At 39.3% G+C, this 14923-nt stretch overlaps 1 protein-coding gene across 1 annotated transcript in view; it reads left to right on the top strand.

Moving 5' to 3' along the window:
- Positions 1-14923, top strand: part of LOC139947199 (exportin-4-like) — a 67338-nt gene that overhangs the window by 370 nt on the left and 52045 nt on the right. Inside the window, exons 2-8 of the mRNA XM_071945069.1 lie at positions 4750-4855; positions 6226-6367; positions 10392-10533; positions 12175-12291; positions 12704-12860; positions 13393-13505; positions 14471-14628. Of these exons, the coding sequence (XP_071801170.1) occupies positions 4750-4855; positions 6226-6367; positions 10392-10533; positions 12175-12291; positions 12704-12860; positions 13393-13505; positions 14471-14628 (935 nt within the window). The remainder of the gene's footprint in view (positions 1-4749; positions 4856-6225; positions 6368-10391; positions 10534-12174; positions 12292-12703; positions 12861-13392; positions 13506-14470; positions 14629-14923) is intronic.

Raw genomic sequence — 14923 nt, 5'->3', positions numbered from 1 at the left:
ATTTCCGTAACCTGCCACCACCTTTTCACTCATTTGGATAACTTTCCGTATGGCACATCACTTTTTCACTCTTTTTTACAAAAAGGGATATGATAGGGCCTATCCCATTGAATTGAGGTAAATTAGATACTATATTATTTCATATCAAATGAAAAAGTGGTGGTGCCATACAGAAACTTTTCCACTCATTTTAACAAAAAGTTAACTTGAAATTTGAGAAAAATCTTGCAAAATTCTCTCCAATTTGCTTAAAATTAATAACAAATAACAAAAACTTGCGTATCCAACCTCAGTAACCAGTGAGTCACCACTAGGGTGAATGTTTGTCTTGGACATTATTTCCCTTAAAAAAAAAAATCCTTTTGAGCATAAAATCTGGAACTTCAAAGTGATTGACTATTTGACCCTCCCTCTACAAAAACAAGTTTTAAAGAATATTGAAGGAGAAATCTTGGAGATTGGTTACGCCTTACGGGATATATTGATTGTCTTGCTCTTGTCTTGGGTTTTGTTTAATTTAATTTTGAAGAATTAATTGATACGACTGTAGAATATCTGACACTGGGTCATTCCGTGTCAAATCACCCTAACAAAATATTTCAAATTTCAGCTTTATCCGATAAACTGTTTTTGTGCTACGGCATGCTCTCTCACGTTGATTTCGGTCAAAATGCGCCGGACTGCCATAGCCTCACTTGATATACATACGTATGGACATGTATGTTATGTAATACTTTGCGTAGGAATAGGCAAGTAGGGCAACTTTGAGTGGAGCTTGAAGGCAAGGCAAAAATATTATATCTCTAATTTTTTGATATTGTGGAGAAAACATATGGGGGTAAATTGTCACCGAAGTTCATCGCCAGATCTCGTGATCAAAAAGGTCAAATTCAAGGTCAAAGTAGAGGTCAACAGGTTATCAAACCTAAACATGTTCCTACAAAAAAAAGTAATGGCGAATTTGGAAAGCTTGCAATTTCCTTTCCAAAAACACCAATTTGACCTGTTTTTTTAACCGATTTATGGTCATTTGAATATCAGGGGTCAGGTGCATTTTGATTGAAATCAACAAGAAAGAACATGCCGTTGCGCGAAAACCTTTCTTTGGATGAAGCTGAAATTTGAAATTTGAGCTTGTTGAGCCATTTTACCCCATAAAAAAAAATTTGAGCAAATTTGAAGAGGGTAGGGTTTAACCCATTGGGTGATTTGACACGGAATGACCCCACTCCCTTATAACGTAAAACTGATTTACAGTCCAAAAAACATTTTCATTAGTTTGAATAGCTCAGAAGATATTATATATAACAAAGTATTTAACTGAGTCATTTAAATGATACCACAGAAATTAGATCAGCCTGTATGCTTTGATAAAGGGCATGGGCACCAAGACCACTTGGGCCTTTTCTCCTTGGTAAAGGGCACCCTACAATGAGGAAATTGAAAGTTTCTATCGAGAGCATTTCAAGGGCACCAAGGCAATGACCAGGGGGCGTCATAAAGTATAGGCCTGGTAGATGTTGATAAAGTCAAAGAATATGCCTTTGTAATATTAAAACAAATCGGATTTTTGATTTGTGAATGGTTTACTTCTTTTAAAACTTCATCTCGGCACAGTCCACAAGTTCAGATAAGTGCAATGAATATTAAAGACAGTGGACACTATTGGTAATTGTCAAAGACCAGTCTTCTCACTGGGTGCATCTCAACGTATGCATAAAATAACAACCCTGTGAAAATTTGAGCTCAATTGGTCGCATAAGTTGCGCGATAATAATGAAAGAAAAAACACCCTTGTCACACGAAGTTGTGTGCTTTCTGATGCTTGATTTTGAGACCTCAAGTTCTAAACTTGAGGTCTCGAAATCAAATTCGTGGAAAATTACTTCTTTCTTGAAAACTACGTCACTTCAGAGGGAGCTGATTCTCACAATGTTTTATACTATCAACCTCTCCCCATTACTTGTATTCAAGAAAGGTTTTATGATGATAATTATTTTGATAAGTTACCAATAGTGTCCACTGCCTTTAAGTGGCTTGCTCAAGGGCACAATTGCCAAGGCGGGAACCCGCAATCGTAATGACTCAGCTACAGTACTAGAGTATCAACTTGGCTACAGGCACGACAGAGCATGGACTAAAAAATATGATCACTATGGCAACAATGATATAGGCCTTAAAAGTCAAAGTGCACTGGCCGAAAGAGATGAAAGGCGCTTTTCAGAATTAAAAATGTGATCATAAAGTTCAATATAAAAATTATAAAAAGTTTGTAATCAACAAGTGAAAAAACCCCAACCCAAAACCCACAAAAAACTACGTGTAAATGATTGTAGACAGAGTCTATAAACACACAACCTACTAACTTTTTAGTATTTCCTGAAAAGAAATATTTGGTCAGGTGATCAAACAGCAATACACTAAGCATGCAGACATTGCATAAATAATAAAAATCATGATTCATTGGATATTTTCTTCTCTTTTACATGTGAATTCCACTTGCACTTGTGTGGAATTATACAGTGTATTCAATGAGTGTATTCTGGACGCCCTGTAGCAGATTTCTTGACCTAACTGCATACAGAGCATGTACATATTCGCCTAGACTTTTTTATGACCTACAGGTACATGTACATTGTATTTGGCTGCAATGTTAATATTACTCATTTCATAATGGTAGCCAAGAAGAAATGGAGCTGCTCAAGTGACTCATTTCATGTTACTTTTTGTACAGTAGACACCCATCTCGATGAATTTTAAAACCACCAGTGATTTTAGAATCTTGACTAAATTCAATTTCTTGGAACTTTTTTGTTTTTTTCCCCCCCTGAAAACACAGACCCTTGTCACTTGATTGGTGTAACATGCATCACATGTTATCCTTGTTGCCATGTATAGTACACTTACTGCTGCGACTGTCCAAAATTTAATATTGTAGGCCAGTATGGATAGATTGGTGCCAGTCTCTTACATGTATGAGATGCTCCCTAAAGTTTTAATTACATGTAGATTATTAAAAACCATTCGTAACTTGGGCTTACATCATACATTCTTTAGGCTTATCACACTGAGGCAACAAATGCTGTTTATTGCCAAAACATTACCCCCTACTCCTTGAAATGTTTCTTCTTTTAATCCTTGTTGAAACCATTTGAAGATGTCTCATGTACATGTACATGAAAGTGTAGCTCCAAAGCCTGAGGAAATCTTTAAACAAGGGTCCTTACGATGTGAACTAGAAACATGAGTGAACTCCTTACTCTTCCACGCTGAGTGGCTGAGTGTTCTGGGGCTTTTTAATGTGCACTACTGTACCAATCATATTACACATGACATACTGCTTTTAAATGTCCTATCCAAAGGACATGGAGCAATTATGGTGATAAAAGTATCTTGCTCTTAAAGACACTGGACACTATTGGTAATTGTCAAAGACCAGTCTTCTCACTTGATGTATCTCAACAATGCATAAAATAACAAACCTGTGAAAATTTGAGCTCAATTGATCGTCGAAGTTGAAAGATAATATTATATGAAAGAAAAAACACCCGTTTCACAAAAAATTGTGTGCTTTCAGATGCTTGATTTCGAGACCTTAAAATCTAATTCTGAGGTTTCAACATCAAATTTGTGGAAAATTACTTCTTTCTCAAAAACTCCAGATGTCAATTCAGAAGAAGCCATTTCTCACCATGTGTATACTAACAACCTGTCCCCATTACTCGTTACCAAGTAAGTTTTTATGCTAATAACTATTTTGAGTAATTACCAATAGTGTCTACTGCCTTTAAAGGCAGTGGACACTATTGATAATTACTCAAAATAATTATTGGCATAAAACCTTTCTTGGTGACGAGTAATGGGGAGAGGTTAATGGTATAAAACATTGTGAGAAACGGCTCCCTCTGAAGTGCCATAGTTTTCGAGAAAGAAGTAATTTTCCACGAATTTGATTTCGAGACAGGTCTCAGATTTAGAACTTGAGGTCTCAAAATCAATCATCTAAACGACACAACTTCGTGTGACAGGGTGTTTTTCTTTCACTATTATCTCGCAAGTTCGATGACCGATTGAACTCAAATTTTCACAGGTTTGTTATTTTATGCATATATTGTTGAGATACACCAACTGTAAAGGCTAGTCTTTGACAATTACCAATAGTGTCCACTGCCTTTAAGGACATTTACTCACTAAGCAGGCATGATACAATGTATTCTTCCTACTTTTGTGATTGTTGCCCTTGAAAAAATCAGAAAAACTGATGATTAAATAGTCTGACAAGTCTATTAAACCCTATCATTATAATCAAGTACAGTAAGTCAGCAGTTATGCTCAAAAACATTTTCCTACTTTTTTTTAAAAACTTACCAATGAATTAGGGGGGCCTATTATGTACCTGGACCCAATTTCACAAAGCCTGTAAGCATACAAACTTCCTAAGCACAGGAAAATCTTGGTTTTTTTTAAACAGAAACTGGTTACCAGCCCAAACTCCATAAAGTTTGTTGCAACTTGTGCCCCTCTAATGTTTTGCTTAGCAAAAGAACTTTACTAAGCAGTCAACATCTTTATGAAACTTTGCCCTGATTGAGGTGCCCTTTACCAGGGAGAAGCTGCCTTGCCCTAAATGTTAAAAGTCTGATAACTTTTGCACCGTAAGTATCAATTTATTTTCTTTGCTTACTGTTCTCTCCCTTCTTTGCTTACTGTTCTCTCCCTTCTTTGCTTACTGTTCTCTCCCTTCCCCAGGCGCCCCCAGCCATGATAAACCATGAGCAGCGTCAGTCAGCAGAGCACGTCATTCTTACCTTCAGGAAGTCTAAAGCTCCCTTTGCGGGTTGCAGATACATTCTAGGTTAGTCAAACACTCCAATGTTGTTGTTGAACCAATTAAAGTGCCCACTGCAAGGGCTTCATGTAGGGTGTCAGAGCCGAGCAGTTTAGAACATCAAATTCAAGTTCTGGTGGTTTAGTCTTAAGGGTGTGGGTTCGAATCCCGGTCAGGCCAAACAAAATAATATATGTGTTTCCTATTACACTGGCCAAAACATTAGGGTTGGTAGGGACGAAAACACATTTTATTTTGTTCAAATATTTTATTGCTTCAAAACTTAGGGTAGGAAAGAATGTTAAAAATATTTTTGCCCTTGCATTATAATTTCCTGTAAATTCAACGATGTCCAAGTTCGACTTGACAATCTCTAAAAATGACACAGAAAATAAGCCAAAAAAGCAACCGTTGTTTTATTATATTTGATCTGTAAATGTATAAAATTCCATTGGGTCGGCATGTTTTTCTAGGGACGGTCGGGTAACCGGAAACACACATATTATTTTGTTTGGCCTCATGACACTTGTTTCCTTGTTTTTTTTTTTTTTTTTTTTTTTTTTAGATGATCTTCCCGTCAAGGGAACTTGGCAAACTCCCACAAGGGGATACAATTGTCAAGCCAATGTCTGTCATACAAACATTGGTTTAATGAGATGATTATGAGTTAGCACAAATCAAGAAATTGTGATTCGGTAACTAGGCAACAATCCCTAATCATTGTGAAATCAGGGGTAAGCTTTGGTCATTCGAACCTACAACCTTGTAATTCTAAGTCCTGTAGTCTAACCACTAGGCAATTTGAGTTTGAGCTACCCTTGGTTGTGTAAGAACTGTTTAATAAGGGAATAAAAGGGTAGTGACAAGTTCTTCAACGGCCGTTTAAAGCCGGCAGGGTCGGCGGACGTGTGATAAAGGCCTGAGCTGAAGGCGAGGGCCTTTAACGCACGACAACGACCCTGCAAGGTTTTAAACTACTCTTTTATTCCCATTCATAAATGCCCTTTTGTTAAAAAACATTAAAAAATACAAAATTTATAGAACACTTTAACAGCTGAAAATTCAAGGTTTGGAATAATTTTTCAAAGCCTTTTTGAAGGATCTGTTAGATGTGCGTGAGTTGTGTGTATGCAGGCCTATATTACGCGCCGTTACTATAGCTATAAATTGTGTTCCGCATGATAATCTTGCATGCCCGACACGCAGAAGCCAGCTTGTTATAAACAGCTCCAGCTGGTCATTATCAAAGGTTTAAACACCCCCACATGACGCGCTCTCCACCAATAGGAATAGAGAAACTGTCTGGAGTAATAATTTATGAATTATTATTAATAATTCTTAATCTTTCCTTACTGAATCAGATTGATAATAATTTGTCTATTTTCTTTTTCTCTCAGAGAACAGCAAGGTCGACTATGTATTGTTCCAGGCGGCTAGTACAATCAGGGAAGCAGTGATAAGAGAATGGATTCTGCTGGATCATGAAGACATCAAATCCATGAGGAGTTTCCTTCTTAAGTATGTCATGCAGAATATGAAGTAAGTCCAATTGTGCTCTTTGTATGTACATTGATGTTCACATTCTTAAAATAATAATGCGCAGTTTTGTACCCTCTTATCTGAATCTGAATCTGAATTATATAGTCGGCAAAGCATCCTTTCAGGAAACATCACACCAACTTTTTATATTTTTAATGCTCTCAACTTTTAATGCTCTCATTCTTTCAGAAACCTGTCTTAGAAGTGGTTATTGTTATTATTGTTAATATTTATTCGACCAATACAAGGTACAACAATCAAGTTACAAAAGCATAAGACAAAGCATTAACGGGAAAAAAAACAATTATGAAAAAGCAAGAAATAAGGAAAATAAATACAGAATTAAATAAAAGAATAAATAAGGTTAAATTAAATTAACTAAAAATAAATTATTTGAAAAATAATTGTTCAAGCACCTTGAACACTATGCTAAAATATAAATCATTCATAAATACCTCGGACAGTTCCTCTATTCCTTTTGGTTGAGAGCGCGTCTTGTGGGGGTGTTTAAACTGTTGATAATGACCAGCTGGAGCTCAGTTTATAACCTGTTGTTTATGGATACTACATTACGCGCTAGTCTCGGTGCAAGACGTTTTTCAGGCGCCGTTGGTGAGTTGGCCGCGCTGTGTGTGAGAGGAAAATGAGAAAGGTCTTGCACTAAGACTACACGTGCACGAAGCAAATGTCTGAAAACTGTCTCAGTCATGAAAATGCAATACATGCATAGAGCTTAAAGCCATTGGACACTATTGGTAAAAGTCAAAGACCAGTCTTCTCACTTGGTGTATCTCCACATAATTTGCTCAAAATAACAAACCTGTGAAAATTTAAGCTCAATCGGTCATAGAAGTTGCGAGATAATAATGAAAGAAAAAACACCCTCGTCACACAATAATAATAATAATAAACCGTTCTTTTAAAGCGCATTACACACGGAGTCCCAATGCGCTGTACAAAGTCAGAAAGAAAAAAAAAAAAAAAAAAAAAAAAAAAAACAGACAAAACTAGTTGGAGTTTAACAAGTGAGATTTGAGAAGGCGTTTGAATTTAGCCAGAGTTTTAGCGTCTTTGATGTTGCGGGGGAGTTTGTTCCAAAGAGTAGGAGAAGACGTAGAAAATGCACGCTGGCCGTAAGACTTAGTAGAAGCGGATGAACAGGCAAGTAGAGATTGTGATTGAGAGCGGAGATTTCGAGAAGGCTGGTATTTGTGAACAAGTTCTTGCAAGTATGTAGGTGCGTGGCCATGGATACAGCTGTATGTCAGAAGAAGGGTTTTGTAAGCAATCCGTTGTCTAACCCGAAGCCAGTGCAAGTCCGAGAAAATAGGTGAAATGTGGTCACAGGTTTTGGATCGTGTGACCAATCTGGCTGCTGAGTTCTGAACTCGCTGAAGTTTGGAGATTCCGGAGTCAGGTAGACCGAGAAGAAGACTATTACAAAAATCAAGGCGGGATGTAATGAAGGCGTGAACCAGTTTTTCCGTGGTGGATTTGTCAAGAAGATTGCGAATTTGTCCAATTTTGTGTAATGCGAGGTACGAAGATTTGCAGATATTTTTCACATGGATGTCCGTTCGAAGATCGTTCTGAAAAGTGACACCAAGATCTCGTACTCTCTGAACCGGTTCTATTGGAAAACTGCCAATTGAGATAGGTGAAAGTGTGGTAGAGCTTCTGAAGCGAGATGTAATGTGAATGACCTCGGTCTTCTCTTCATTCAATTTTAGTTTGTTGGCGACAGACCATGCTCGTACGTCATTAAGGCAGTGTTCTAGGTGTGAGATGGTAGTTGGGCGATCTTGCTCGTTAGTGATGACGTATACCTGGGTGTCGTCGGCGTACAACATTCTATTGATATCATGGCCCTCGATGATGTCTTCGAGGGGGGATGTGTAGAGAGTGAAACATAACGGTCCCAAAACAGATCCTTGAGGAACACCGCAGAATGGCACTTGAGGGTTCGAAAGAGCACCATTGATGACGACACTCTGGGTGCGATTTTCTAGATAGGATTTTCTAGATAGGATTCAAACCAACCGATAGCGTGACCGGACACACGAAGTTGTTTGCTTTCTGATTTGATTTCGAGACCTTTCCAAGTTCTAAACTTGAGGTCTCGAAAACTACGTCACTTCAGAGGGAACTGTTTCTCACAATGTTTTATACAATCAACCTCTCCCCAACACTTGTAACCAAGAAAGGTTTTATGATGATAATTATTTTGAGTAATTACCAATAGTGTCCACTGCCTTTAAGGACGTCGGAAAACGAATAAGTTTTACAGAGTTTCTTACTTTATTATGCCTTTTAGCCAAAAAGGCATTCACGAATGGAAATAAAAGAGTAATGACTCGTTCTTAAACTGCTGTTTAAAACCTTGCCGTGTCGTGGCCGTGCAACCCTGTTGGTTTTAAACGGCTGTTTAAGAACTTGTCGCTATCTTTTTATTCCCTTATTTCACACAAGAATTATATTGAATTCAACCTTGCGCAGTGCATTTTGAAAAAAAAACCAAATTTTTTGAAATGTCGAGGAACTAACTACAGTACATGAATTGGCCAAATTCATGAGACACGGGGGGGGGGGGGAGGGGGGGGGAAGAAGAGCAAGGTGGGAGTTGAGAGGGGGCGAGGGAGATGCTTGGGAATTCAAGAAAAAACAAAGTGTTTCTAGGCCAGAGCTGCTGAGTGCCCTGCAGTAGTACCTTGTAAACCATTATGAGGAACAACATTAACAAATGTAATTTTTCATAAGTTAACTTTGTTTTATAGTCGAAAAGCTGTACATGAATTGGCCCAATTCATGAGACATGTGGGCGAAAGAGCAACATTGGAGGTGATGAAGGGGGTGAGGAGTGGGAATTCAAGAAAAACAAACTCATGTTGGCACCTGGCATTGCTATTGTCTTACACTTTATGAGAGTCAAGCGCGAACAGGATGTGATTCAATGTCTGGGAACATTGATGCTGTCTGTGGGTAGGGGGAGGGGGGGGGTGGAGCATGACAATTAGAATTGTAGTATACATATTAAGACAATGTGCTACGGATGTTGGGGTAATTGAGAGTGCGTAACATGCACCCATGACTTTCTGTGTCAGTGTTTTTGTTACATGTGGTTCTCAGTTGACGGTAAAGGGGTTGGGGGCTGTTATTTCAGACTGGGAAAATATTCAAACTGATATGGATACATACAATGTAAGTTATAACACTGATCAGCACTTTTGGTTATTGTTTCCAAAATGAATTACCATAAAAACGTACTTGGTGAGTAGCACTGGAGAGCTGTTGACTGTTAGAAATGACAGTAACTGGAGGTTTTCCTTTTTAGAGAAAGAGATAATTTTACACAAATCTTGACTCTCAGGAGAGCTTTACCTTTCATAGGCATTGAGAGTGCACAATTTGATGCAATAAGGGTGGATGCATCATTAGAAGTTGCTGATAAGTAGCAGACAAAGTCTTTTTTTCCCTTATTTTTAAGGAAAGAAAAACCTTTTAAATGATTACACAGCGAAAATATCCACGATTAAAAGTGAGCAACTTCCCGTAGAAAAAAAACGAGTCTCGTTGTGGCAAACATCAAACAATGCAATTAAAGCATGCATGAGGCACAGTACATGGCCTGTACAGTTGGCCTACATTATGTAAACATTATGCACACATTGCCTCATTCATTAACAATGACATCACTTTAACAAGTCCTGAGGAGAGACTTGCATGTATACCTAAAGTTCGCCCTGAACTTTCGCCCCCTTCACTTAACCAAAGGGACGCCAGAAAGAACAATAAGACCATCTCCCCAAGGTCACGGATGACATCACAGGGGGGACAAGATCTAGGTCGCGGGTGATAAGTCATCGACGACGTGCGTGTATTGTTTGAGCGGCGCTTGGCCGTGATTCACCAGAAGGAACCAAACATTTACTGGCGCTACACACAAACGCAGACATGGATCCGACAATTTAGAATTTTTTTTATCGGTGTCTTTACTTTCCTGACTGGTATGTGTTTTTGTCTTCAGACTACAGAACTATGTCCGAGAGCAGATCCTACAGGCTGTGGCTGTGATCTTTAAGCGGGGCACCATGGAAATGAAGGACTCTGGGAGGGATGGGCTGTTTGCCGACGTCTCGCAGATGATCGCCAGTGGACAACCCTCAATGGTTCGTAAAACAATTTTAACAAATACTGGCCAATATCTCAGGGCTGGAATTTCATATTTGAGAGGGAAAGGCCATGTTCATTTTATACTTGAGGTCTACACAAAACCTTCTTTCTTGTCCTCCAGTTTTTAATGAACGCATCATACATGTACAAACCACCGTTGCAGTTTCTTCAAAGTCTATAGTGATTTGTCCTTTAAAACGGAAATTAATCAAACATGATTCGGTGAAACAAGCTAAGGCAAACTATGGAGGTCGTCAAAAGTTATTTTCGCCACTTTGACTGTGCTTCAGGCAAAACTATTTCTCTAGTGGATTGCTATTGGATTGATTTTTTATAATTAATGAGCTTTAGGATTGGTTCAAAAAACATTTCCTTGCAATTAACAATTCTGTACTTACTATTCCATACTTCTTAAAGAGTGTAATGTATGTAAGATGAAAAATGTAAACTTTAACTGATAAAGATGGTCATGGTGGAAAACTTCCCTTGAATTGTTTTTTGCTTGAAATGCTACATGTGTACATGTAGCTTTTGAGCAATGAGTAGAATAATATTAATTTGGGTTTTTTACCCAAACACCGGTGTGTGTTACACTGTACATGTATACTCAGTACTTTCCCGAGTCCTGTGAAAAAATATCACAGGCATGTTACTCTGGTGGGATTCGAACCCACGACCCTTGCAATTCTAGAGCAGTGTCTTACCAACTAGACTACCAAGGTTGCCCGGTAGCTAGAGGCAGTTCGAATCCTATGTTTTGGCAGCAGCGATCAACCGATCGCGCTGCGCTATTGAAAGATCAAATTAAGATCAATTGGTCGTGCAGCAATCGGTCGATCGCGCAACAATCGGTCGATCGCGCAACAATCGGTCGATCGCGCAATGAACATCTTTGCGCGATTGACCGATCGCGCTACGAGTATTTTTTCCCGTTATCAGCGGATCGCGCAGGAAAGGTTTCGCGCGTTCGACCGATCGTGTAGGTAAACTATTCCTTGGGGCGATTTCTCAAAGCAATAAAATTCATAGCAGGACAAATTTTCAGTATCACCATAGTGATTTATATAGTGACGTCACACTACGATTGATTTGCAGTTACAATCAGTGTTACATCTTTGTGAATTCGGCCCCTGAACATCAGCCGATCGCGCCAAACAATTCCTGCACAATCGGCCGATCGCGCAAAACCATTCCTGCACAATCGGCCGATCGCTCATAACCATTCCTGCACAATCGGCCGATTGCGCAAAATCATTCCTGCACAATCGGCCGATCGCGCAGAGCCATTCCCGCACGATCGGTTGATCGCGCAGGTTCGTTGCCGAATGTTGCGCGATCGACCGATTGTTGCGCGATCGACCGATTGTTGTGCGATCGACCGATTGCTGCGCGATCGACCGATTGCTGCGCGACCAATAGATATTTCAATAGCGCAGCGCGATCGGTCGATAGCGCAGCGCGATCAACCGATCGCGCAGATTGACCGATCGCGCCCAACATATATGTTGGATCACAGTTAATACATCTTGGTCATGTTTTAGTATTGCTCAAAGCATGAGGCACAAGTCTTTAACCAGTCAAATTTTCTACTCCCAAACATTGGGTGTTATTTTAATTTATTGTTATTTTGTTTGTAGCAATTGATGGCATGTTCCATGTTGACTGCATTGTTGAATGAGTACTCCAGTTCGAACCGTACCAGTCCAATCGGACTCAGCTGGGAGTTCCACAACGACTGCAAAAGACTTTTTGAGGTATGGATCAACTGTAACAAGTTTATTACTTTTTACACAGAGTATGTGTTACTGTTAACATTTTAAGAACTCACTCCGCGGTAGTGGAGTTAATAACGATCCTATAAGCTAAAGTAGTAGTCCCCGTCGATTGTTTATACCTTTCGCCCAGGTAGTAGTTAAAAAGAAGGACATTTTTTTTAGAACTGAGAAGTCTCACGGACAATCCAATAAATCATATATATATCATTTGTCTATATCAAGGCTTTAGGTTTTTTTTTAAACGTGTCTTTCAGGCTTCCGTTTCCGTTTGCGTGAAAATGTTTTCTTCTGACTTGTAAGTGGTTAAACCTCAGTGATGTCAGCACCCTTTTCTGGCATTGTGTTACAGGGAATTTAATTTGTTGTCTCTGTGTTTGTTTCTCCAACATAGAATCATGATTTAAAGAGAGTGTTCCTGTTTGCGGTCCAAGTCTTGCACCAGGTAGAGGCCAACCATGCTACCCTGAGCCGTGACGCCATGACCGTCTTCAGTCGCTTCTTGGCAATCACGGCCCACGTCCTCAGCTGGGACTTTCTTCTCGTCAGGCATATCCTTAATAATAAGAATACCATTTATAAAGTAGGATTTGAAACTTTGCATGGTGGAAATATGGAAAGGTTTGCGGTAACACCATGTAAATGACTATCTCTAAATGAGTTGAGGGTGGTTCTGAACAGAACGGTTGGTTTCAACTTGACGTTTCGATCAGTATGCTCTGATCATCTTCTGTGTTACCGCAAACCTTTCCATATCGTATTTCCACCATGCAAAGTTTCAAATCCTACTTACCATTTATACAGCGCCTTTTCCTAAGGTTGCAACGAGCTCAGAGAATGACAAAACAACAATAATGGGAATGAAATTTAAAAAACAAGAGGAACACCACGATCAGGCAAAGCCTGCAGCATTGAGCCAAAGAAAGTCCAGCTAAAGCCGGTCTCTCTACGACGTGAACGTGCAGGCCAAGCCGGGGCGAGAGTTACTGGTTAACAAAGTATGTTATCCTTTTCAAATATTTACTCATAGAGCACACACGCATCCTTCTCATCTTTATGCTACGTTCCTTAACTGAGACTTACCGCCCAGACGTATCGTAGGCGTCTTTGAGTCCCTACAGACCCCGCCCCTGAAGCCAGATGTCAACTGGAAGGACGTCCTCCTGGATAAGGCATTACTGCAGTTATTTTTCAAGGTAGAAGATGACCAGGGCCCAATTTCACAGAAAACTAAGATTGATCTTAAGTTTGAATAAAATCTTAATTGCTAAGTGTGATGTCACAATACAAATTAGTATGGAGATACGAGACTACTCATTTTAAGATGAAGCTGTGTGAATTCGAGCCCATGCGCCCAATTTCATGGCACTGCTTTGTTATACATTCCAATAAAGTAAGCTTGATTGCTTAAGCTATCAAGCCCGAGGAAACTCCTCCAAGGGTTCTGCGGCCGATTTCACAAAACGCTTGGGTCAATCCTATCTCGAGCTAGGACGATTAACCCGTCCTAACTTAGGATTGGTTCAATGCATCCTACGTCTTCAGATAGGGAAGTTAACTCGTCCTAAGTCCTAAGATTAATCCTAAGTAAGGATGAGTTTGGTGAAATCGACGGCTGTTTTGTTTTTACGTGCATTACCAATCCTGGTACGCTGGACCTACGACTTAAAGGCGGTGGACACTATTGGTAATTTCTCAAAATAAAACCGTTCTTGGTAACGAGTAATGGGGAGAGGTTGATTTTATAAAACATTTTGAGACACGGCTCCCTCTGAAGTAATGTAGTTTTCGAAAAAGAAGTAATTTTCCACGAATTCGATTTCGAGCCCTCAGATTTAGAATTTGAGAACCTCAGATTTAGAATTTGAGGTCTTGAAATCAAGCATCTGAAAGCACGCATCTTTGTGTGATAAGGTTTTTTTTTTTTCTTCATTATTATCTCGCAACTTCGACGACCAATTGAGCTCAAATTTTCACAGGTTGGTTATTTTATGCATATGATGAGATACACCAATTGAGAATACTGGTCTTTGACAATTACCAATAGTGTCCACAGTCTTTAAGGATTTACCTTCTACCGAGTAAGTTTTTGCCATAAAATAACTGCCATAAAAAAAGTCTCGATCCAAAATTTGACTATTTGTTTTTTTCCTATCTCCAGCTGCACAGTCGTGTGAGACAGAACACAGAGATGTGCCATCATGCTCTGCAGTGCTTGGGTCAGATGGCTTCATTAGGTGGGCCAGTACTCAGTACGGATAAGATCACGCTGGACTATCTCTCTCACTACATTCAGTGCCTACTGCAAATGCTCAACAGGTAGGGTTTACATGCTTGCAGGACAGTAGTGTAGGCCTTTCAAAATGACATTTTGAGATGGGAAATCGAGAGATAAGCTGTTATGCCATTACAACATTAGCATTGTATACTCAGTACTTACCCAAGTTCTGTCAAAAAAAGAAATTACAGGCATATTACTCGGATTGGATTCGAGCCAACAGCCTTTGCAATTCTAGAGCAGTGTCTTACCAACTAGACCACCGAGATTGCCTGGTAGCTAGTATATTTTAACAGTGGGTATCGCATGATTTAATTTGTGTCAGAGATAAAGAAT

Source organism: Asterias amurensis, chromosome 14, assembly GCF_032118995.1.
Source record: "Asterias amurensis chromosome 14, ASM3211899v1".
Classification (NCBI taxonomy): domain Eukaryota; kingdom Metazoa; phylum Echinodermata; class Asteroidea; order Forcipulatida; family Asteriidae; genus Asterias; species Asterias amurensis.
The sequence above is the reverse complement of the archived record's forward strand: the minus strand, read 5'-3'. Positions and strand labels throughout refer to the sequence as shown.